The sequence below is a fragment of the Citrus sinensis genome, chromosome 2, assembly GCF_022201045.2.
Source record: "Citrus sinensis cultivar Valencia sweet orange chromosome 2, DVS_A1.0, whole genome shotgun sequence".
Lineage (NCBI taxonomy): Eukaryota > Viridiplantae > Streptophyta > Magnoliopsida > Sapindales > Rutaceae > Citrus > Citrus sinensis.
This window is the reverse complement of record NC_068557.1, coordinates 7,649,331-7,673,697: the sequence shown is the minus strand read 5'-3', so window position 1 is coordinate 7,673,697 and position 24,367 is coordinate 7,649,331. Positions and strand designations below refer to the sequence as shown.

Here is a 24,367-nt window from a genome sequence, read left to right as displayed (position 1 = left end):
GGTAAGAATGGGAATGTGAGTGTTGCGGTTGTTGGTGATCTTTTTCGATCAATGTTCGTTTTAATTTTAATGTAGGAACTAGCCGTAAATTTTTTAATATAAGTAAGTTTGAGGCATTTGTAAGGCCAAAATAATGAGACCATAGTATCGAAATCCGACCTTGAGAGGTATTTAGAAAAGCCTTTAATCAAATCCACTCCGAACTTTGATATTCTGAATTTGTAAAAGGTGAACCAGGGCAAATACCCCATTTTGGCTCAAATGGCCAAGGATATCTTAGTCGTTCCCGTGACAACTGTTGCCTCTGAATCTGCATTTAGCACTGGAGGTAGAGTCTTGACTCCACATCGGAGTAGACTTCATCCTCTGACATTGGAAGCGCTTACATGCACTTAACGTTGGATATGGGCAAACTCCAAAGGTATGAATACAAATAATGTACAAAATATTTAAATAATTACTTTAGTAATAATTTTAAAAACTTAAATTATTTTCTCACTCTCTTTTTCTTTCTTGTTTTTTACAGGTAAAATTCTGGAAAGTGAAATTTTTAGTGGAGAGGAATTTGTGGATGAAGATGAAAGTGACCCGCAAGTGTTGGAGTAGTTTTTTTTTTTAAATGTTTGGTTGTGGAATTGAATTATGAGTTTTTATTTGTATAAAACATTTTTTTAATATTGGGTTGTGGAACTAAACTGTGTTTTTATTTGTATAAGACATGAATTTTCTATTTTTTATTTTTTATGTTGGATTTAGAGATGGCCAATGGGTTGGGCGGCATGAGGCACGACACGAGCACGTTTCGGTAGGGCACGAGACACGACACGGCACGCACGTGGGCCGTGCCAGGCCTAGAATTTTAGGTACGCATGTCTTAAAAGCATAGCACGATTAAAGATGGGTCAAAGCATAGTACGCGAAAAGGCACGTAATAAACACGCTTCATTGGTGGGCTAAGCACACGGTCCGTGGGCCAAAGTATATCAAAATAAAAAAATTTAAAGAAAAATAAATATAAAATATCATGATTTTATAAATATCTTGAAATTAAATTTTTTTAATATATATTTTTAGCATAGGCCTTTTAAATTAATTTAAGCTCTTTTATTAAATGGATAAATAAATATCATGATTTTATAAATGATAAATAAAAAATTTTACGACATTAATATTTCATTTATGAAATCATAACTTAGTTAATAGTTAATGGAGATATGTTTCATTTGTGAATGAAATATTTTTCATATTTATGCACAAAAAAATAAAATTATGAACAAAATATTTTTATGATAAATTAAAAATTACATTTTCATTCAATAGAATTTATGTGCAATTATAATATTAGTAGTTTAAATAAAATTAGATGTAATTTTTATTCTAGAATTTTAATTTTATTTTTCATTAATTATTACTATGATCTATGAAATTATTATTATTGTTGTTGTTGTTGTTGGTTTTATTATTAGGTTGGTGGGTTTGAATAAAGCACGCCAGGCACGTGGGTTTTTTTAGGCACGCTAGACATGTGGAAAAAAAAATTGATGGGCTTTTTTTGGGCTAGTCACGAGGGTCGTGCCAGACTGCCAGGCCCTTATTAAAAAAAAAAGTGGGCACGGCACGGCTCACAAGCCCGCGTGGGCTGACGTTTGGTGGGCCGTGCCGTGTCGACTATCACTAGTTGGGTTATTGAATTGAATTGTGTATGGTTAAAATTATTGTGGAATTACATTGTGTGTTTTTAATTTAATTGTATTGTGTATTTTTCATGTTGGATTTTAGAATTAATTTATGTGTGGGGTTGAAATGGTTGTGGAATTGAATTGTGTTTGAAATAGTTGTAGAAATTGAAATTGAACTGTGGGGTGGAAAACAATTTCGGTGGGTTCGGATTGGGCCCGACCCGATGTTGACCCGATTTCCGACCCTAACTTCAAATTTTTTTGATCGGGTCAGGCTCGGGCTTGACCTTTTGCCATTCGTAGTACTGCCTGCCACTGTCCATTGTCCGAAGACCGAAACATTGAAACTTCAAATCCCAAACTGATTAATCTTCATCTCCGGCAATGCAATCACCGGAAGATTCCGTGCCGACCCCTCGCGTCCCCGCCGAAAATGACGGCAGCGGCGACGGCAGAGAAGCCGCCGTCGCGAAAACCGCGGGGTTTGTGGTGTTCTCTGGAATTGCAATCAGCATCCTCAAAGCTTTAAACCCGCTCAACAAAAACAGAAATGAAACAACTCAGCCTCAGCCGATCGCCGAGTCGACTCAGCCCATCCAACCTCCTCCTCAACAGCCCATCGTCACGGTATATTTTTGCACTAACTCATTTAATTTTTTCTTTAAAAAAAATTCTTCGTAATTCCTTGAATCTTTTTTTGCTTTTGTTGATAATAAGAAGCCTAGCATATGTACGGAGAAAAGTGAGCCGGAGCCCGCATCGTGTAGAACAGTTGAGATAGTAAGGGGAGATACACTTTGGGGACTCTCTAGAAAATATGGGGTATGTAAACCGCTTCTTCTTTTTGGAGAATTTTGATCAAATTATGTTGCTTCTTGTTATAATGGGCTGTTTGAAATGTAATTTGAATTGTTTCTTGCTATTTATTTTGTGTTTTGTTTTGGGGATCTTTCTTTAGGTGTCAATTGATGCAATCAAAGAGGCTAATGGGCTCTCAGGGGACACAATCTATGCCGGGAAGAAGCTCATCATTCCATGATGTAATTTCTAGCTCTTCATATCTTTTGTTAATATGCATCACATGGTTGGACGAAGAGCTTGTACCCATTCTGTTACAGTTTTGTCTTGAGAAATGAAATATGTTTCTTGTTGCGGCCGTTCGGTAGAAAATATGTTAATGGACAGCGATTTAGTTAGAATATTGCGACCTTTCGTTTTGTTAAATTTGCATTAGATTGTTCTACTGCTTGATTCTTTTCTGCTTTAATTTTTCAAGTTATGAGGGTTGAAGATGCATATTTTTTAGTGAAAGCTCTGATCTTGCATTTGGCAGCATTAAATTGCTGTAAAGAGATGGTTGCCAGGGGTGATAATTTTTGTAGATGAAAGTTGCACTTATTGTCCCTGCTATGGAATGTTTATGTTTTGGAATGTTTGGCACACTGCTAAAAGCTATATATTTTGTGGTGAAAATAATTTGGTGTCTTCACTCTTGAACACGTGTTCTTCTTGATCTGAAAGCATCATGGTCTTTTTTTAGCATGTCATTCATTCTTATTCTTTCATTTATTTCTGAAGTTAGTTTGGAAGGTAACTTAATGCATATAAGTCTATCGCAAGATGCTAAGTTGCCCATGTTATTCCTCGAAATTTTGTTTAAATTTTGCAAACATTAGGCATTGGTTAGAGGTTTACTGGAGTTTTTTTTAATGCTGACATAACAATGGAATTGGATGGAGTTGGTCACTTTTTTCAGAAACATTGATGAATGGCACCTTCAACATCATTCAATTCCAATTCCATGGCTTAGTTCTCGCAGCAGAATGCATCATTAGTCTCTTTTCTTCAATTAATGCAACTTCTTAAGCCCGTCCTGGGAACATTTTTAGGGATTTCTTTTTATCAAGAAAGGTTTTTCATGCTCCAAGTAGAGTGAAAGATGGATATAGTCTATGCATTTGCTTTTTATTTTTAATTTTTAATTTTTTTTACCCTTCGAATGGCCGTCATGCCGTGAAAATCTGAGTTTGCTGATCTTTGATGCCAAGTGAATAGAACCCAAAGTTAAAGATCCAGCAAAAGCCAGTAGTATCATGAAGAGGAAAAGAGAGAGAGAGAGACAGAGAGAGAGAGGGGGTTTTTCTAATATCTGTTTTGATATAGTTGCAGAACCTGACTACCTGGGTACCAATTGGCCTTTTATGGATGCTAACTTGAATACGCGGCCATGTCTCATGTTCTTTTGTTTTTGCTGCAAGTGTTTAGCATGTAAGGTCGCCTATATTAAACATGATGGTAATACACTATTGAAACGGAATTAGGAATTCAGAATTCCTGACTAATTGCTTTTGCATATTGGTGGAAGTTGCAGAGGCATCCATAGTGAAAAGGAATAACAAGAAAGGCTACTGTAACTATGCAGCGTTACCTTCAGCTCTGTTGTGATTAGCTTAGCTGAAATTAAAAGCTTATGCTTCATTCCCAAGAAACGATTATGTGCGTATCTGAAGTCTTTGTTCCATTATCAGTTCAAAATCGTGAGACCAATGCAAGGATTTTTTCCCCCTCTTCACCGTTTGTAAAGTGTTAAACTAGTGAGCAGTCAGGATGATAGTAAGGAGAAACATGAATAATCACTTGAGAAAAAACAGTGTCCATATTCAGTATCTGCGATTTTTAGTGCAGCTAAGCCATAATCTTGATAATAAAATTTAAATAGACAAATAACAAAATATCTTGAACTACCAAAAGCATCTAACTCAGGTTTGCAAAACGCCAAGTAATAGCCAGTGTCTACAAACATCAACACTATAAATGCAAAATCGTCATCACACAAAGGGCTTAAGCACCAATATTCTGGGACTTGTTGAGGATCACACCTTCGTATTTGACCTGGAACCATTTCATTGCATCTTCCTTCGTGACACGGTGCTGAATCCCAACACGAGACTTGCACCTACGGCGTCGACCTACACGATAACCCGGGCGCTCCAGAACCACAAAGAAATCCATACCATAAATTCCAGTGGAAGGATCATACCTGAAACATGGAAGAAATGATCAATATAATAATAATAAAAAGATAATGCAAGTTCTAAAACCAACAAGGGCAATCGCTTCACAAATAGTCCCAATCTCTCAAAATAGGTGTGCTATCATTTACATGTTCTAAATATTATTAATCAAAAATAAATTATGACTATTAATCAAAAATCAAATTATTTGTACAAAACCAACCATGCAATGGATACTTATCAAAATCGAAGCAATGTCAACTCAATACATTAACAACCCAGATAAAAACTGATTTGCAAAATGACACTTTCAAGCTAACACAACTACAGTCACAAAAATTCAATGAAATATGCTTACTTGATTCCAAGATCAATATGCTCTTGAATACCAAAGCCAAAACAGCCAGTGTCACTGAAATTCCGACGCAGAAGCTCATATTCCTTCACCTTCAATCCACTCTCCAAAAGCTGCATTGCCTTGTCACCTCTAACAGTCACATAGCATGCAATCTTCTCATTACGTCTGATCCCAAAAGACCGAACAGTGTACCTGGCTGTTAATCACAAAAACAAAAAATGAAAAAATAAGTAACTGCAAAATTGACCCCCAAAAAAATGCAGCAAAAATAAATTATTATGGTTGCTACTATCGCAACTACCACACAAAATCCAAGACCAAAAAACTCCTATCCCCAGTACAATACTTAAAGGGGGACATTTTAAAAAAACAGGAAGAAGAAATAGTTTGGGACTTTGGGTTTCATCATCAACATTGGTGTGCTTGAAAACATAGGGATTGCAAATTGTCCAGTTAGCTCAAGTCATCATATATGAGAAACTAGGAAGTTATTAGCATAAAAACAACTTAAATGTTGATTGTTAAGATGATATACAAATCAAATCATCTCAACTAATGACAATCACAAACACTGTAATATTCATTTACCAAAAAGCTTTCTCTTCTCAAATAAATTCAAAACAGAGACCCAAAAAACCCAATCAATCAAACAGACTTGTTCCAAATATATTTACATCCATTACTAGAGATCCCAGCAATGGAGAACAAAAAACAACATAATCCAAAAACAATCCCAGTGGACTTGACATAAAGAAAATAATACTACTAAAGAAACCACTAATTTATTCAGTTTTCTTCTCCAAAAATCCACAAAACAATAAAACAAAAGACAATGAACAACTGCAGTATGCAGAAAATGAGCAAACCTGACTTATCAGAATCTCACAAATTAAAAAAATCCAACTGAAGAAAGAGGTTATTTGCATTGGACACACCCTTATCACATTCTTGGGCACAATATAAAGAGAGATCTAGAATCCAGAGCTCCTAAAACTTTGACTTTCTTTTTAACAAAATCCTATTCTTTATAATAATAAATAAAAAGAAATAAAATAAATAAAATACCCTTGGAGAAAACAGGTGTCTGTCCACTGAGTTGCTCCAGCACCTGCGCATTGTATAAATAAACATGAAAGTTAACTAAATACACATAAAAAGCTTTAACTTTAATAATTTAAATAAATAAAATAAAAACAGAGAAACAGGGTATTCATTGAAGACCTTAGCGGCTCTGGTGAGACGATCTCCACTTTCACCAACGGAGATGTTGAGCACAAGCTTCTGAACCTTAATTTCCCTCATGGGGTTCGAAAGTTTCTTCTCTGAAGCCTGTTCCCATTTAATTAAATTTTATTTAATCAATGAATCAAAGCCAAGCATTAACGTAAATACAAAAGAACAAACAGCTGAAATTAATTGAAAAAGAAATGGGAAGTCGAAATTAACAGAGAGACGCAGAGGGAAAGAGGGAGAGACCATTCGGGTTTGCTGATGATGAGTTACTGCCGCTGCTCAGTGAAGACGGAGACGGAACAAACCCTAATATGTAAGAGTGATGTTGAGTTACAAACAATAGGGTTTTTGATGGCTTCCAACTTTATGGTGAGTGACGAAAATGCCCCCGTTATTCAAAAGGTGGGGTGCATTCGGGATATGGCTAGTTTGCTAATAAAAGCATTCAATTTCTTTCCCTAACCTGAGGCCCATGATTTGGTTATTAAGAGTCATATTATCAAAACCTAGCAAATTATTTCACCATCTTCCACTTTTCAATTTATCTTATTATTTTTCAGAATTATACTTATTAAAAATATTATTTTTACTTTATTTTATTCTATCTTCTCCCTATCTCTCTAGCATAACCATTACCTCCACAACTTATTTTCATCAACAACTACTTCACCATCACTACCATCACTGCATATCTTCTTCGCCATCAACCATCACCTCCACCAACATATGATAAGTTTCAATATTTGATTTTTGTTAAATTTTATAAACAAGCGGTAGATTTTGTTATTATTGATGATATTAATTTTAATTTTGTGTAATAATCAAATATTCTATTTTATTTGGGATTTGATTAGAAGTTGATATTCAATTTAAGTTGTGAGAGATGATCTATTGAGGCCATTAGAGAAGAAAAAAATTTATTTTTTAATTGAGGATAATTTTGGAATAAATAGTATTAATTAAAAAAGTGGGAACTAGTGAGATAAATGAGAGGTTAAATATCTATACAATCTTTAAATATTCATGTTAAGTTCAGCAAAGCCTAAAAGTACTAGTGAATCCACAACGAAGGACTTTCTTCAACTGGCCAAGCATTTTCAGTTTTTATCCATTCAATAGTTTCATTCCCCTGATAATGAAAAAGCAATGAATTCAACTTTTAATGATCTCTTCATTTAAGGGCTCGTTTGATAATGCTGTAATTTTTTAAAATAATTATTATTAGTTGTGATGTAGAAATAATCAATTATAAAGATAATCAGTTAAATGTTTGATAAATTTTATTTTTAAAAATGCTATGAGTTTAAAAAACAGTAGTATATATTTGGTAAATATTGCTTTTAAAATATTGTGAAAGTGCAAATGACTTAAATAAATATAAATATATAAAATTTATTCACACATTTTTATTTTATTAATTGTATTTTTTTTATCTCAATACAATTGGTAATAATAGTATTCACTTCAAAAGTAATGATTTTATCTATTCAATAGTTTCATTCCACTAGTAATGAAAAAGCAATGAATTCAACATCTTAATGATCTCTTAAATGTCAATTTGATAATACTGTTGTTTTCTTAAATAATTACTGTTAGTTATGATATAGAAATAATCAATCGTAAAGAGAATTAATTAAATGTTTAATAAATTTTATTTCTAAAAATGATATGAGTTTTAAAAACAGTCATATATATTTAGTAAATATTGCTTTTAAAATATTCTAAGAATGCAAATGACTTAAATAAATATAAATATATAAAATTTATTTACACATTTTATTTTATTAATTGTATTTTTTTATCTCAATAGGTAATAATAGTATTCTCTTCAAAAGTAATGATTTTATTTCCTAATCGAATAAGAATAATTTTATATTTTTATAATATATGTCAATTCTTCTTTCATGCGGATGCCCTTATTTGTTAAGCCATGTAAATTAATAGAGTTAGTGCTGACATACTGGTAAATAGCGTGCCTCGTTAAGAAATATGAAGAAGCCTACACCTAAGAATATGTGTGTGTGTGTATATATATATATATAAATTTTCAAAATTAAATTTTGAAAAACTATTCTTTCCTTACTTTCAAAATCTACTATAAGAGAGATTGATTCAGCCAAAAATATTTTTTTTTAAATAAGGAAAATTATCACTCGTATACCCTTAAGATACACTTTTATTAAACATACTACAACACTTTTAATGTGTTTCAGTCATCCACCTTAAGTTGACAAAATATGTTTGTCGTCTACTAAATTGTTAACTGTCGCTTGATAGTTAATGGAATTGTAGCAAATTGATGATTTTGCCTTTAGAACTTAAATTAAAGTAAAATGAAATTATTAATTGTGTACCCTTAAATTATCATATTATCGCTTGTATACTATTAAATTATCACTTGTATCCCTTTTTTCCATATGAAAAACCAAATTACCCCTATGATGTTATCACATTAAAACTGTAAGTAACAGTTTAGTAGACGGCAAATACATTTTGTTAACTTAAGGTGGACGACTAATACACCCTAATGTTGCATTTATTTCCCGAATTAGGGAATCAAAATTATTTACATTGTTTACTACGCAAAATAGAGTTGAGAGACGGAATCAAAATCGTGAGGCCCACCACAATTTGGGAAAGAAGAATGGGAGACTCATTCCCAAGGGGGAGGTGGAAATGAGTCTCCCATTCTCCAAAATGATTATTTTCCTCATCTATAATTAATTAATTAATATACTATTATAATAATTACTAATATAATTATTTTAATTAATTCATATATTATTATTATTAATTAGTTAATATACTATTATAATAATTATTAATATGATTATTACCATTGATTAATATATTAATATATTATTAACAATAATATATTTAAAATTATAGTTTTTGAATAAATAATCACAATAATTAATATATTTTTATATTAATTATTATTATAATTAATTTGTATATTATTATAATTAATTAATTAAACAATTTACATTTGTTAATTAATATATTATTGACAATAATGAATAATAATAATAATTATGACAATAATTCATTAAGTACTTTTTAGTAATTTGTTATAATCTAACTTATTTCGATTCCGATTTCAAGATAAAATAAATACATCAATGGAATTTTAGTCCATTCCAATTTCGATTCCTGTAGGTCAAGTAAACAATTTATTCTGACACTCATTTCGCATTCCCATTCCAGCTCATTCCCATTTCAACCCGTTTTGATTATTGACAAGTAAACACAGTGTTGATGCTGAAATCTGCTCGTCCTTTGCCCGACCAGATATTTACACCAACGTGTATATTATCAACAGTTAGGATGTCAATTTCTTCTTGCTTCGACGATCGCTCTAGTCACCGAAGTTGGAATTATCCTTCCTTCTCCCACTAAGCCTGCGTTCACAAAAGTGGATCAGAGACGCCGGTGGTTTTGCCGGCGTAAACCCTCCGATGCCTAAGTTAGCACAAGGTGTTTACGGGAAAACGGTATTATTAAGATTCGATAAATTACTTATGATGGGCTCACAATTTGTATTGAAAATGGTATGGTTTCAATTTGACAGAGTTTTCCCTTCTCTCAATTTTTCTATCCACTTTCTTCATCGATTTCTTCCTCTTTTATAGCCGCTGTCCCACGTTTCCGTTCACCCTTCATCCCCCCTTTTTCGGGTAGTGGTAGCCCCTCATGGAACTCTAACTGCTACATTGTGGGCAAACGTGAGATCCCGCGTCTCCCTCAACTATTCTGGGAAAAGCGCAACTGTCGTGATTCTGTGAGATCGTGTTCCCGCTCTTTGGGGGATGGGTATCGGCTCGGTATATGTCTCTGGTCGGTATATTCCTCTGGCTGATACTCGTCTCTGGTCGGCTCATGTTTGTAGAAGGCTCATTATCAGTGTTCTGCTCGTACCGTTCGACTGAGGTGATCCACCCCGGGGTGGGGATGATGGCATGGTCGAGCTGGTGCTCTTATTTACCTAACACACAGTATAAAAGTGTTGTAATATGCTTAATAACAAAATAAATTAAAAGGTATATGAGTGATAATTTTCCAAAAATTAATAAACACTAAAATTTAACTTTTAACTTTTCAAAATCATTTTTAAGCCTTCAAAAGTAGTCTCAAACGAGCCATATTAACAGGTAATTAATAGCTTCTACGAAGTGACAGTTATAGATAAATTATCAAAATCATTGGAATTTTGGATTTTCTAGTATTAGTTAATAAAAAAAATGAAAATGTAAAGTATTATTCTAATAATAATAAACTAATGATTTGAATTCTGTATAAACATGTGTTTAAGAACTATAAGTTAGATAGAGTACACAATTCAATGAAATTAATAAAGTGAGCTCATGAGAAGAACATCCAGCCAATATTGACGTCAGTTTATACACAAATGTATCGGCAAGAGTTTGTACCCATCATTATTGGTAGGAAAATGAGAATGTGAATCAATTATACATAATTATATATCAAGCTACTTTAATATTATGTTGGTCCTAATTGGAAGCCACTGTGAATGATAAGCTAGGGCAAGAGCATCTTGCTTTCTCAAGCAGTGATACCAACTTTTTTTCCCACTACAATTGGGATCTCATGCCAAAGGAATTCATTCCTTCGTGATCTTCAGTCTTAAAAGCGCGCACTGGCATATAATCGAATCTATCCTGAAGCTTTTTGCCTTCGCGTGCAGCTGTGTGGTTCAGGAATGAGGAACAATGTATAACTTTTTTAATCTGTTTTAGTAAACAGCTCAAAAAGAATATCAGTTCTATCGATCAGGAATTGTTACGTTATCAAAAAAAGAAAAAAAGAAAAAATCTTCATCTAATTAATACGTGTATACGTACGTTGTCCTCTTAAGAGAGCTGTTCTGTTTTGCAAGCCATGCTTATGAATCGCCAAGTTACGCGCGGCGGCATTCTCAGTAAAGATTTCTGTAGCATATTTTAGCGACCTGTCTGTGATCCAAGACACAGATTATTACTTACTTGACCATAATTTGATTCTGTTAATTAATTACTATCATCCGTGAATTGGGTTTTTAATTTGGCACCAGATAAGATGATGCCCCAACTAAATCATCACGCAGCTATACCGCATGCACAAACATGAAGAATGGAAACAAACTGATAACAAGAAAACTTTGCAATACCTAGCCCGGATGATCTTATTTAGAAAAATACAACATATGCCAGAAGGCACAGCCATCATACACATATAAATGTATATGGATTATTCAATCCAAGAGGAATTAATAGGGAAGCGTTTGTAGCGATAGGTTGAATTGGTACAAATTTAGAAGTTTACTTCCACTTCTTTCCTCCATGCTTTCCATGCCTGAAGCCACCGTAGTGCTTTCCATGCTTGAACTTGCCGTGATGGTGGCCGCCGTACCCATGGTGTGACATGTGGTGAGTACCATAAGCAGAAGCAGCCCCGGCTAACAGTCCCCCTACGCCACCATATCCTAATATAAAAACGTACCATAAATGTATAAATAAGTCAACAGCTTCAGAAATTAATAAACAATAACGCGAATTAACATTCAAATCAAAATGTATCTGCAGATTCAAACCTGAATGATGAGGTGGAGCATACAGGCCGGTACTGTAACCAGATGGCGGGTACCCGGCAACTGGAGAATATCCATATCCCTGCGGAGGGTAACCTTGCGGCGGATAAGCTGCTCCTGGTGGAGGAGGATAGTACTGTGCCGGAGGAGGATATCCATAACCTGGATCTCCGTATGAGAAGTGCCTCCTGTCTCCCATGTTAATTTTCTGATGATATATAGAAAGCTACCCTTGTGCTGTGTGTGAAACAATTCTAAACAAGAAGGTAGCGAGGGAGGATACTCAAGTTAATATAAACGCTTCTTTTTATAAGCAATCTTTTCAACTTTTGATCCTGCGTGTGAACTGTGAAGAGAATATTTTGGATTAACATGTGTTGCAATTTGCAAGAGCAATCAGCCGCAAACATTTTGTTCGTTGGAGAAAGAATAAAAAATTTAATTGGAGGATTCTTTATGATATATTAAAAAAAATTGAAAGAATCTCTTCCGTTTAATATAACTTTTTATATACAATTTATTTAATTAGAGTTTTTACAAATAGAGTTGTTATAAAAAAAAAATTAGTTATTTAGTTGTCAATGAGCGTTTTTTATTAAAAATTATAAAATTACTTTAACAAACAAGTTATTTAAAGTTATATTATGAGAAAATGAAATAAGATTATGAAATATTTTAAATATTTTTATATTTTAAAAAAGTTTTTCAACTTTTAATTTAAAAAACTCAAAATTCAAGCTTTTGCTAGTAGAGACAAAATAATTTATTTAATCTTCAAAAACTCTACTAAAAAAAACAAACAACAAGAAAAATTTTAAAAAGAATTTAGGGGATTAAATTAACATTTATAATTATTATATAAACCATACTAAATAAACACTTAATTCAATTTTTCTGACAACTATTTTTTTGGATTGATTTCATGAAGCACTCATTAATGTGAACCAAATCTTTAATATACAATTTGTTTTTTTCGCATATTTTTGTCGGCAATAATGTTATTAAATTGACTTTTTAATTATTACAGTGACCAATTGTGCATATATATATTTTAAAAATGAATCACTATATTTGATATATTAAACTAAAGTGATTTTTTTTTTTTTGGGTTTTTGTGATGCAAATTTGAGATACCAACTTCACAAGATAACGTTACCTTTTGCTAAAGATGTTTTGATTTCACAAGTATAAAAGAAATTATTTGATACCAAGATTACTCCTAAAGTGAGATTGATTAGAATAATTATTAGTTGTTATTTCTAAACTAGAAGGAAAGTTTTTGTTTTGGTTGAAAAATCAAGGGTAACTATTTGTTTAGCTTATATATTTTGACTTAAGTATTCATTTAGTTTATATATTTTAAAAAATATCTCAATTTACTCATGTTATTAAATATGTTACATTCTTATTCTTATTTTTTCTTTTATTTTTACAATAATACCCTACCAACAATATTTTTAAAATTAATTATGTTATCTATAAAACAAAAGTTAATTAGCAAATTGACCAATAATTATTTTTTAGTAAATTAATCAATAGATATCAATATGACAGAGCTAGTATTTTTTTGTACCTTTATAACAATCTTACTAATAACTATTTATAAATAAATTAATATCAGCCTATTTGAAGTAATGTTCAATATCTTTGCAACAGTCTTACTAATAATTATATATAAAAATTTAATTGACCAAATTAATCCTAAAAGTAAATAAATAAGATAAAATTTACATAAATTTTATTTCTTTAATTAACATTTTTTCATTATTTTCCCCAAGAATATTGTTACAAGGTGATTATTGTAAAATGAAAGAAAAATTAAGGGTAAGAACATGATATACTTAATATTAGGAGTGTCTTGGGATTTTTTTAAAATATAGGGATTAAATGAGTTCTTAAGTCAAAACATAATGATTAAACGAGTATTTACCCAAAAATTAAATTAACTTCAATTAATGAAAAAGAAATCGAGACCAATCAATACTTCTTGTTAGAGAAACAAATTATCAAAAGATTTAATATTGTTAATGAAATGGATTTAAAATCTAAAAATAATAATCATTTTTGTAGATAAAATATTGGAAAAAAATTTGCTCATAAGAATTGGATTTTTGGCACCTAAGGAATGAGATGGATTAATTAAAAGACAAACACAGAATGCGTATATGTATATTAATCTGGAAAATACTATGGAAGACAAGTATGCATTCCTCCACAGACCCCCAGGTGTTTCATTTATTTATTGAGAGCACATTTCTTATTAGATACAAGAAGCCAGAAAGCACTTATAGTTTAAAAGTAACTTAAACACAAACATCATAAAGATGTATGAATATTATTCAAGGTACAGGTAATCGGATCTTCACTTCCACTTCTTCAACTTTCCTCCTCCGTAGCCGTGGCTGTGGCCATGGCCGAAGCCACCCTTGTTCTTTCCATGGCTACCGTAGTGCCCGTGGGGAGCCGCATGGTGGGTGCCATAGGAACCCCCGAATCCACCATGATGAGAATAGCCAGTACTTGGAGGGGATGGGCCGGCAGGGTAACTGGTGACGGGGTACCCGCCTTGTTGAGGATAAGCCGCGTACCCTGCTGATGAGTAGCCACTTGGCGGGTACCCTGCTGAGTAGCCACTTGGCGGGTACCCAGCTGAGTAGCCACTTGGCGGGTAGCTCTGTGGCGGATAAGCTGCTCCCGATGGAGGATAGCTCTGTCCTTGAGGACACGATCCATATCCAGGACCGCCAAAGCCAAACAGCCCTTTGTCACCTCCCATAGTCGTCAGCAAATATAACTGGTTTCCGCAATAAAGATATTATAAACTGATTAGATTCATACACACACATCATGCATAACAAATACAGGTTCCAATTAATAAAAAAATATCATTACTAAATCCAAAATCAACATTGAATCACTTAAAAGTATTAAAGTTTAAGAGTTAAAAAATGATAATAATAGTAATAGATGATTGATTGTACCCAAATGAGTTTACTGCACTGCACCCTCGTATTATTAATGCTCTTATTCAACTTCACCAAAATATTAAACATATAGATAGTGATAATTATAGGAAGTAATTAAACGAGATAGAAAGCTAACCTTCAGTAATGTGATACCCGAAAGTTCTACACACGACGAGAGCAAATTAAAGACAGAGGTACCTAAAAAGCTCATTGGTTTTAGCTTTTATAGGCAATTCTCGACCTGACATGGAATATGAGAATCTCTACAAATTACAATTGTCTTAACATCTGTTGCAAGAGCCACCGCACGTGCTCTGGAGAGAATATGATTGTACGAACTGTATATGAATGATTTATTAAAAAAAAAAAAAAGATAAAAAATATTTTTTAATCGAATTTTATGATGATAAGACTTTGCTTTTATTCTCGAATCTCGAACAATTATTGATAGGGTATCAATCTTCAATAATTCGTGTTTAGGCATAATCTTACAAGTTAATATGCCACATCGAAATTACGAATTATGCCCCTAATATATTATTCTAAGTGATTAGGCAATTGAGTTATCCGTTTTATCAATTATGATGTCATTATACATTATCATAAAGTTTATAAAAATTAAGAAAATCAAATTATTTAATGGTGGTTAGGCTGTAGAATTATAATAATGTTACACATACGAATTGTTTTCTGGAAGCTTTTCTATATAAATTGACTTCGCATTATTAACTATCGCCACATAGCCGACATTATTTATTTATATATTACTTAATTGTTACTTTTGGTGATTTTGTCCTTAACAGTTTTTATTAGCTTATATATGGAGCTTGTATCTGTATAATGTTAGGAAACAAAACCTTTAATTTATATAAAATTAAAAAAAAAATTCAATTGTATTTAATGAAAATTATTCGTGTGAGCCGTGATTATAATCATACAATATACTATTTTTTTATATCTTTAAAGTTGTTTTTAAATATTTCAACTATTATGAATAAGTCAATTTCTTATTTGGATCCACTGTGTTTATAAATAATTTTTTTTTAATAAACAACACGAATGATAACAATTATTCCAAAAGAAAGAGAAATGGAATTCAAATTCTAAACCTCTTGTATCACCCCTCGAAAAATGAACCAATTAGCATAAAAAATAATTTAAATATCCTTTTGGGAAAGCAAGCAACTAGATACCAATAATCAACTGACTTTTCTACCCCTATCAGTTTTGTTAAATGACAATTATACTTATTTATCCCCATTCCTTGATTTTTTTATTATCTAAATGTAATATCTATTCATTGGATAATCTAATTATAATTTTACTAATTATAAATTCATCATTTAATAAAAACATAATAGTTCAGATAAAAATTTGGATGTCACTGCTCAAAAATTAACCTTTAATATAAATTTATCCATAATTAGTGGTTGACATCTTTGAATATTAACGTGAAAATGGAAAAAAAAAAAACAAAAACAAGAGAGGAAATGGCATTCACGCGCTGTGGAGCGACGGGCGCGTACGCAGGCAACTCTGAACAGAAATTGTCAAAAACTCGAAGCCGTTAAAATAAAAAAGAAAGATGAATGGTCCAACAAAGACAGTTGTGAAAAATGAAAAATAATAACAAGAAGGAAAATGGGGTCCGCCTATGTTGCAACAGTTGCAACATACCACTTTTTTTGTCATTTTGTAATTTAACCATTGGATCCAAGATAAGAATGGTAAAAGCAAATCCAACGGCAGAGTGTATTTATTTAGGTTATTTTCATTGCAATCCCTCTTGTTTTCTGAAATGTCAGGAAAAAATATAATTATTATTATTTTATTTATTGGCTTAGTTGTTAAATGATATGAATAAGAGCATCTTCAAAAGCCTCTATAAATTTTACTTTTTAAATACCTATTTGCTTACTTATGTGGCAAATAGAAGGGTAAAAAAATATGATATTCTTCAAAAAACTCTTCAAATAGAAATAAATTAATATTATTTTAATCAAATTATTATTTTTTTAAAGGAAAAGCCAATAGCAATTAAAGCACTTCTCTCTCTTTCTTCAATAAAAAGTAATAAAATACAAATTGAAGAGGGAGAAATTAACTCTCTAAATTTGAAGAGAGAGAATCAATTCTTATTTGAAGAATTTTAATTGGAGTGTCTTTTGGATCTTTAAATATTAATGTGGCTCTTCAAATAAATAATAAAATCTTATTTGAAGAATCTTTTGATGATGCTCTAAGAACTAGGAAATTTAAGAGGACTTTTGTTATTGATATTATGCAATTACAATGCATGATTCAATACTAGTTTATAAGAGCCACAACTTGTTAAATATAAAATAAAGCTTATGTTTGCATCCTAACTTCATAAAGATAAATACATTTATTTATTCCACAAATTCATAAATGTTTCATATTTTTTAATTATTACTATCATTTCTAAATCTACTCTCATTATGTAAATTTATTAAAAATTATATTTAATTATTATTATTATATTAATTATTAATATATAAATATAATATGATATAATAAAATAATATTATAATTATTATAGTAAAAATAAAAATATAATTTAAATATATTTAACGTTTCTATTAAGACAAAATTTAGCACATTGTAGTGAATTATATAATTGACCACAATCTAATTTTTAAAACTTCCAAACATAGGTAAGTAATAAATTAATGTGAACAATATTATAACAATATACAATATTATGTTCTAAGCACATTCTAATGGTACGTTTATTAAATAAGAATCAAAATGAGATAGAATCGTAATAAGGAATCGGAATCGGAATGAACAACATTCTCATTAATATGTTTACTTTATTTTATAATTGGAATAAACTATTATAAGTTATTAAAATGCCCTTTGTTAATTGTGTCCCTAATATTATTTGTATATATTATAATTAAAACAATAATAATAATAATAATAATAAAACTAAAAATAACAATTATGACAATAATGTTAATTAAAACAAAAAATTAATAAAATTTAACAATAATAATAATAACAACAACAACAAAATTAACTGAAATAATAATATTAATAATGATAATAATTAAAATAATAAAAAATATTAATAAGTTTTAATAATATTATTATTAATTAAAATAATAACAACAATAATTAAAACAATTAAAATAATTAAAGTAAAAAAGTTAATATATTTTAATAATAACATTAATTTTAATCATAACATGATAAATATTAATAATAATGAATTAATTACGGTATAATAATAATTAAAATAATAAAAGTAATAAATTTTAATAATAATAATGACAGTAATAATCATAAATAATAATAATTAAAATAATAAAATTTAATAGAAATAATCTTATATAATAATAATGATATTAATAATAACAATAATAAATTAAAATTCTTTTCAAATGTCATTTTATTCTAAAAATAGATTTATATGTAAAAGTTTATAACTTTTAGTTCCTATTAAATTTTACAAAAAATATAAGGTGTTGTAATGTAATAAATACAAAACGACAAAAGTTATTGTATGTTGCAACTGTTGCAACATAGGCGGACCCAAGGAAATGAAATGAAAAGAAGGTGATAGTCACGCAATTCGAGGTCTGTTGCAACAACTTGGAACGCCGCCCAATAAACACCTGACTTGGCAGTTGGCACATCCTCAAAGCCAAGTATATTACCAAAATCTTTCATCGCTTATTCTTTTAAGATTAGAGCGAAAGAAGAAGAAAAATCCAATTCATTTACATGGCGATGCGGAGCTTGATATCGGAGCGGGTCTCGTGTCGGAGCTCTGTTTTAGGAGCTAGATGGATGTCGTCGTGGTGGCGGAACGTGGAGCCCGCTCCTAAGGATCCGATTCTCGGCGTCACTGAAGCTTTCTTGGCAGATCCCAGTCCTGATAAAGTCAATGTTGGAGTCGTAAGTTCCTCTCTCAATTTCAGCTGTAAATTTATATAGAAAAAAAAGGAACACAAATTCTGAGCTCAGCTGGCGATCGCAGATGAGTAGAAAAGTAGATCCCTGTAGGAACTTCAATTTATGTTCTCTCCTATAATTTTCTCTGTAGCCAAACAGGAGATTATTTATTTATTCTATTAATCATCCATTCCGTAGCTATCATTTTGGTTGACACTTGGCATGTTTTGTTTTGTTTATTCATTTTCTTTTAGTATTTTAAATTAATAAAATCATTTATCTGTTGGCTTTTGATTAATGGTGATTAAGGGAGCTTATCGAGATGATAATGGAAAGCCAGTTGTTCTTGAATGCGTCAGAGAAGCAGAGCGGAGAATTGCTGGAACCGCCAACATGTGAGCTATTTTTTGTACTTTATATTTTTTTGTTGTCAAAAATAAAAATAGTATATTACTATTTTGCAAGACTTTTTATCAACCGATAAATATTTATTCTGTTCTTTTTCGCTTTACATGTAGCAATAAGATTTGTGTGTATGATTTTTTTTTCCTTTTTTTCCCCTACTTTTCTGCTTGGTTCAATTTAAAGTACCACCTTTATAACTCCACTAACGTATTCGATTCCTTTCTGTTGTCTTCTATTATTGTGTGCTTTGAAACATCATGGCCTGTTGGTGATATAAGATTCCCTTTTTGGGGTCAAAACTAGTTAGGATTTGTGGCAGTGTGGTTATGGCTTCCAAGATAGCGTTTGAATCTTTTATAGCGTCTAGGTGAATTAAATAAAAGTGCTTTTGGCCAAGTTCAAAAACATAATTTTTTTCATTTAGCTTCCTCAAGTAGAACTTCTACTAGTAGAGCTTTTGACCGAAAAATTATTGCTTGCTTGGTTGTCAATAGTAGCTTTTGGCAAAAACTCTATAGTTAGATAATTTTTTCATGATTGGAATAAAATAAAATAAGTGTATTTTAAGCTATTTACCAAACTCACACAAGGCTCAAAAGGGAAAAAAAAAAGCATACTCACACTGTCACACAAGGGGGGGGGGGAGGAGTTGCTAATGTCTTCTCCCATAGACCTTTAACTTCAGCTTCTTTCGGTAGATGTAAAATTTTCTTAACTAGCTCTTCTCTAGTTACAACAAAATGACACTGTACAAATTAAAAGAGCTTTTTATATAAAAAATTCTATCGGCCATTCAAAATGGGCATTCATTTGTTTTGGACTAACATTTGGTAGATGCTTTTCTAAAGCCCTTTTTTGTTTTAAAAGCACTTGTGAAGGAGCACTTCGTGCATTTCTGGAAAGAATTTCTTTTTGATACTTTTGTAAAATATTAAAAAGCAAACCCAAACACACGTTGAGTTGCATGAAATTTAGAAGGTTTGTCACTACTGTCGGCTCTTATTAGGAAAAAGAAAATATGTGAATTTTTTGCAGTAAATGTTTATTTTTTGCTTTATTTTAGTAGAATAAGGGAGGTAGGTTAAATAAACCAATACTTATTTGACTTACAACCGAGTTCAATTATGGGCTTTTATGTCTGATATACCTTGATGAAGCTAGTAGTCTTATGTTTTTATACTCTGCAGTTCACATTGCTGCTTTTCTTTGGACAGAAATGGATATGGTTTTGAAATCCAACTCCATGAAACAAATAGTCCATACGATAAACCAAGATTCAGAACAATTTAAATATGCCGTCTTTAAAAAATGATTTTTTTCAACTCGTCTGGACTGTGGCACATTACTGTGAAAGGATCGTATTGACTGTAATATCTTATGATGTGCAGTTTCCATTTTTTCGGTTTCTTAATATCTTTTGTCTTGCATTTTCTTACTTCTACTTTGTTAAGTAATTTGTTCTTTACTCCATGTGAATGTCTCAGCTTCTCCAAAATACAGTTGCCAAGTTCCAGGAATGTAAAATATATCCCTACCATATGCCCCTAGAAGCTGTGATATGTCAAAGGGCAATGAGTTCATTTTTGGAAATTTAATTCTAGGAGATTAAGAACACCTTCAACGAGGGAAATACATTTGTACACATTTCTCTTCTTTTTGGGCAAACTACACTAAGTGCAAATTACCACTGCCCTAATCTCTCCTAGCTTCCTTATAAGTGTGAGTTTGTGTGAGCATAGAACTTCTGTTACTTCTATTCATTACCCCTCCCTTCCTTTTTCTGCCTTTTCCTGCCCTTCTTGAAGGACGGTTGAGCTGGTTGTATAAGTAATTGGATAGGGTTGCTTTGAAATTTTTATCCTCCTCTTATTAATATTATAATTTCGGTTTCCAAATTATGAATATTTTGGTTCAGGGAGTATCTTCCTATGGGAGGGAGTGTGAAAATGGTGGAGGAAACTCTGAAGCTCGCCTATGGAGATAATTCTGAGTTCATCAAGGATAAAAGGATAGCAGCTGTACAATCTCTCTCAGGGACTGGTGCATGCCGACTTTTTGCAGACTTTCAGAAGCGTTTTCATCCTGATTCTCAAATCTACATACCTGTCCCAACATGGTCCAAGTGAGTACTGTTGCTCCCTTGCTCTATCCCTTCACAGTCAAATATTTGATATTTGTTTCTATTTTTTTAACTTTTGAAAATTTAATTATGTAGTCAGAAGTTTGCTGTTTCTTCCTCCTATTTTCTTTAATTTGAAATGTCCTCTAAGTTCCAACATGAAATTTTAACAGCCACCATAACATCTGGAGAGATGCCCATGTCACTCAAAGGACTTTTCATTACTATCACCCTGGGACTAAGGGTTTAGATTTTGCAGCACTGATGGATGACATTAAGGTAAGTATGGCCATTCTAGTTTCAGAACTGGTTTTTTTACACAACCATTAGTCATTTTCTTCTTTTTGTTTTTAGGGTTCCATTTCTTTTTCCATTTTATGTTAAATCCACAATGCTGACATTCTGTTGTTTGTTTTCTGTTTATATTCCTCTTAGAATGCACCAAATGGTTCATTCTTTCTACTTCATGCTTGTGCTCACAATCCCACTGGAGTGGATCCTTCAGAGGAACAATGGAAAGAGATCTCATACCAAATTAAGGTAAATACTTGTTGCCTAGTATTACATTTCATCTAATTTTATACTGTGATACTGACTAATTTGCCTTGTATATAATAATATGTTCATTTTCAGGCAAAAGGTCACTTCCCATTCTTTGACATGGCGTATCAGGGTTTTGCCAGTGGTGATCCGGAGAGAGATGCCAAGGCCATCCGAATTTTTCTCAAGGATGGTCACCTACTTGGATTAGCCCAGTCATATGCAAAAAATATGGGACTCTATGGCCAAAGAGTAGGATGCCTTAGGTATTGTCTTCTTATTATTTGTTGATCATTTGGATCAATTGCATGTCTTCATGTTGTGAAGCATTTTTACAACAGTTGGCTTAAAAAAATTGGTTTGGCATTTTTTTGGATTAGCTGGAGGGTGGACATGGGTTTACCAATACCAATTGCAATTGTGCAAACCTGATTTTTCATATGATAGAATTTTATGTTCTTAATGTGATTGCTGGTTATTAATTTTGACATTATACTTCCGAATTTCCTCTGAAAATAAGATGGCCATGCATACCTGATGAACAGCTGGTTTTCCCTGGAAGTCAAAACTTAGGAACACAGCAATGGAGTTAGGAGTTTTATTTCATTTAATGAACTCTTAAAGCAACAACTCTTCTAATTTCTCATTGATGCTGTGCTAATCATTTCAGTGTGCTATGTGAAGATGAAAAGCAAGCAGTGGCTGTTAAAAGTCAGTTGCAGCAGCTTGCCAGGCCCATGTACAGCAATCCTCCTGTTCATGGTGCACTCATAGTCTCAACCATCCTTGGAGATGCAGAATTGAAGAAATTATGGCTCAAGGAAGTTCAGGTAATTTATTATTCATTGGCTTCTTTTGTTATTTATTTCATTTATATTTGGTTTTAATACATGAAGTAGTCTTCAAATTTGCATGTATAAGCAGATGAGTAAACATGAGCACAATGTAAGTGCAAACGCATGCCTTGCCGGTGATTCTGTGGGCTAGGCTGGAGGGTAAAAATTATGTATATCATGAAGGCTTTCACTTTAAAACTTTAATATAATAGAGCATAAGGAATATCCCTTGTCATGCAACCTTGCAGGTCTAGAGTTAATGTGATTAATTACTAGAACTTAGATGGGCTGCTACAATTTATACCCATATTTGGAGGGATCCAGTTTAAGCAAGAAAAACTGAAATTTGTGCAAACACTTCCGCAATTGTGTAGATGTTGTTCTTACCTAGAGTGGAATTTTCCTTGTAGATTGCCGACTATGGATGAAATTACAGACCATCAAAATTATTTCAAGAAATCATTTATTATCTCTTCCTGGAATTGTTTTCTTGTAGCTTGATTGTCCTGGAGGTGAATGCCTTGACTCTTTGTAGTTGCAAAGGTTCTTACCTCCCAACGAATAGAAAATAAAGGGAGCATACATCGTAGTTTTGAGTTTATACTGCTACTATAGTTGAACAGGCTTTAATATTATTATAGTCTTCTTTTCTCTTTTAGCATCTCCTGAATTAACAATGCTGAGAAAAGAATCCATCATTAACAATTAACTCTTTCAGGGCATGGCAGATCGCATCATTGGAATGCGAACTGCGCTTCGAGAAAACCTCGAGGAATTGGGATCACCCTTATCATGGAAACACATAACTAATCAGGTATGGCAAAATTTGGCAAATCCATCATTCAATTTCATTTGCCAAACTTATCTTTGACAGGTTTCATTTGTTTGTGTGTTAATGAAAATGCTGGCTCTTGCGAACAGATTGGTATGTTTTGCTATAGTGGGTTGACACCCGAACAGGTGGATCGTCTAACCAATGAATATCACATCTACATGACGCGAAATGGTCGTATCAGGTATGATATCCAGCTACAACTTTTACAATCATGTGTGATACCCAACTACATGCATGCATCTGCAAATTCATATTTGCTAATTTTTATACCATATTATGCAGCATGGCCGGAGTAACTACAGGCAATGTCGGATTTCTTGCAAACGCTGTTCATGAGGTCACAAAATCTACTTAGTTTGTTTATAAAAGTTGCATATCAATTTTGTAGGCAGCCATATATACACAGGGGCACAATGCAATACAATAAATTTTTGAAATATTCTTGCCATTCCCTTCATGACTGGGGGAAGGACAATTATAACGGACATAATTTATTTTTGCTCTTTCACAGGAGCTGCTTTCCCTCTTTTTAAGTTTGTTTTGTTTAGGAGGGAGGAGAGAGCCTTTGAATTATCTCATTCTTGTATAATAAACTTCTGGTCGCTACTATCTATGATACCGGGGCAAAATTTTTGCAGTTACTTATGAGGCTTTGAGACTTAAGAGAAGTTAAAAACGTTATTGTATGCGCAGAAATAGGAAATTTTGCTCGAAATGTTATTTTTATTGATTCCTTTAGAAAATGGCATGTATCATGCATAAAACTAAATGATGAGACCCAAAATACTTGATAATTATAATCAAAGGACTGATTTTAATTCCAACACATTAATAATTGGTTCTTGCATTTGGTGCGTTGATGCACGAGTTTAGT

General features: G+C 32.1%; 5 protein-coding genes across 6 annotated transcripts; 2 read left to right on the top strand and 3 right to left on the bottom strand.

Annotated features, from left to right (window-relative positions):
* The first annotated feature begins 1,950 nt into the window (after positions 1-1,950).
* LOC102624550 (uncharacterized) lies at positions 1,951-2,990 on the top strand. 2 transcript variants are annotated; one of them, XM_006468924.4, is made up of 3 exons: positions 1,951-2,306; positions 2,400-2,501; positions 2,638-2,990. In XM_006468924.4, exons 1-3 carry the CDS (start codon positions 2,064-2,066, stop codon positions 2,716-2,718), a joined length of 426 nt encoding a protein of 141 aa, XP_006468987.2. In that variant the 5' UTR covers positions 1,951-2,063; the 3' UTR covers positions 2,719-2,990. The 2 variants fall into 2 exon arrangements, with proteins under 2 accessions (XP_006468987.2, XP_006468986.2); XM_006468923.4 differs by having other exon boundaries at positions 1,955-2,306; positions 2,397-2,501.
* A 1,297-nt stretch (positions 2,991-4,287) lies between these two features.
* LOC102625025 (60S ribosomal protein L11) lies at positions 4,288-6,695 on the bottom strand. Its single transcript, XM_006468925.4, has 5 exons — positions 6,528-6,695; positions 6,273-6,380; positions 6,117-6,159; positions 5,052-5,247; positions 4,288-4,719 (listed from the first exon to the last, which is right to left on the bottom strand). The coding sequence occupies exons 1-5, from the start codon at positions 6,528-6,530 to the stop codon at positions 4,521-4,523; spliced, it is 549 nt and encodes a 182-aa protein (XP_006468988.1). The 5' UTR covers positions 6,531-6,695; the 3' UTR covers positions 4,288-4,520.
* A 4,734-nt stretch (positions 6,696-11,429) lies between these two features.
* LOC102625310 (glycine-rich protein A3-like) lies at positions 11,430-12,164 on the bottom strand. The gene is made up of 2 exons (XM_006468926.4): positions 11,875-12,164; positions 11,430-11,766 (listed from the first exon to the last, which is right to left on the bottom strand). Exons 1-2 carry the CDS (start codon positions 12,068-12,070, stop codon positions 11,603-11,605), a joined length of 360 nt encoding a protein of 119 aa, XP_006468989.2. The 5' UTR covers positions 12,071-12,164; the 3' UTR covers positions 11,430-11,602.
* Positions 12,165-14,039: 1,875 nt separating this feature from the next.
* On the bottom strand, positions 14,040-15,110 carry LOC102625576 (glycine-rich protein A3-like). Its single transcript, XM_006468927.4, has 2 exons — positions 14,974-15,110; positions 14,040-14,665 (listed from the first exon to the last, which is right to left on the bottom strand). The coding sequence occupies exons 1-2, from the start codon at positions 15,046-15,048 to the stop codon at positions 14,234-14,236; spliced, it is 507 nt and encodes a 168-aa protein (XP_006468990.2). The 5' UTR covers positions 15,049-15,110; the 3' UTR covers positions 14,040-14,233.
* A 3,288-nt stretch (positions 15,111-18,398) lies between these two features.
* On the top strand, positions 18,399-24,134 carry LOC102625863 (aspartate aminotransferase, mitochondrial). The gene is made up of 10 exons (XM_006468928.4): positions 18,399-18,761; positions 19,068-19,153; positions 21,079-21,285; positions 21,456-21,561; positions 21,718-21,822; positions 21,916-22,088; positions 22,493-22,652; positions 23,377-23,472; positions 23,580-23,674; positions 23,776-24,134. The coding sequence occupies exons 1-10, from the start codon at positions 18,588-18,590 to the stop codon at positions 23,846-23,848; spliced, it is 1,275 nt and encodes a 424-aa protein (XP_006468991.2). The 5' UTR covers positions 18,399-18,587; the 3' UTR covers positions 23,849-24,134.
* Positions 24,135-24,367: the final 233 nt, after the last annotated feature.

What these genes read in the sequence shown, in the direction of transcription:
- LOC102625863 (XM_006468928.4), top strand. Translation starts at nt 18,588, where the DNA reads ATGGCGATGCGGAGCTTGATATCGGAGCGGGTCTCGTGTCGGAGCTCT. An exon ending in CACTGATGGATGACATTAAG is followed by an intron (nt 21,562 to 21,717) that starts GTAAGTATGGCC and finishes TATTCCTCTTAG; the next exon opens with AATGCACCAAATGGTTCATT. An exon ending in ACGCGAAATGGTCGTATCAG is followed by an intron (nt 23,675 to 23,775) that starts GTATGATATCCA and finishes CATATTATGCAG; the next exon opens with CATGGCCGGAGTAACTACAG.
- LOC102624550 (XM_006468923.4), top strand. Translation starts at nt 2,064, where the DNA reads ATGCAATCACCGGAAGATTCCGTGCCGACCCCTCGCGTCCCCGCCGAA. An exon ending in CTCAACAGCCCATCGTCACG is followed by an intron (nt 2,307 to 2,396) that starts GTATATTTTTGC and finishes GTTGATAATAAG; the next exon opens with AAGCCTAGCATATGTACGGA. An exon ending in GACTCTCTAGAAAATATGGG is followed by an intron (nt 2,502 to 2,637) that starts GTATGTAAACCG and finishes ATCTTTCTTTAG; the next exon opens with GTGTCAATTGATGCAATCAA.
- LOC102625025 (XM_006468925.4), bottom strand. An exon ending in GTCTCACCAGAGCCGCTAAG is followed by an intron (nt 6,160 to 6,272) that starts GTCTTCAATGAA and finishes TACAATGCGCAG; the next exon opens with GTGCTGGAGCAACTCAGTGG. An exon ending in GACACCTGTTTTCTCCAAGG is followed by an intron (nt 5,248 to 6,116) that starts GTATTTTATTTA and finishes TGTGATTAACAG; the next exon opens with CCAGGTACACTGTTCGGTCT.
- LOC102625310 (XM_006468926.4), bottom strand. Translation starts at nt 12,070, where the DNA reads ATGGGAGACAGGAGGCACTTCTCATACGGAGATCCAGGTTATGGATAT. An exon ending in TGCTCCACCTCATCATTCAG is followed by an intron (nt 11,767 to 11,874) that starts GTTTGAATCTGC and finishes TTTTTATATTAG; the next exon opens with GATATGGTGGCGTAGGGGGA.
- LOC102625576 (XM_006468927.4), bottom strand. Translation starts at nt 15,048, where the DNA reads ATGAGCTTTTTAGGTACCTCTGTCTTTAATTTGCTCTCGTCGTGTGTA. An exon ending in CGGGTATCACATTACTGAAG is followed by an intron (nt 14,666 to 14,973) that starts GTTAGCTTTCTA and finishes TGCGGAAACCAG; the next exon opens with TTATATTTGCTGACGACTAT.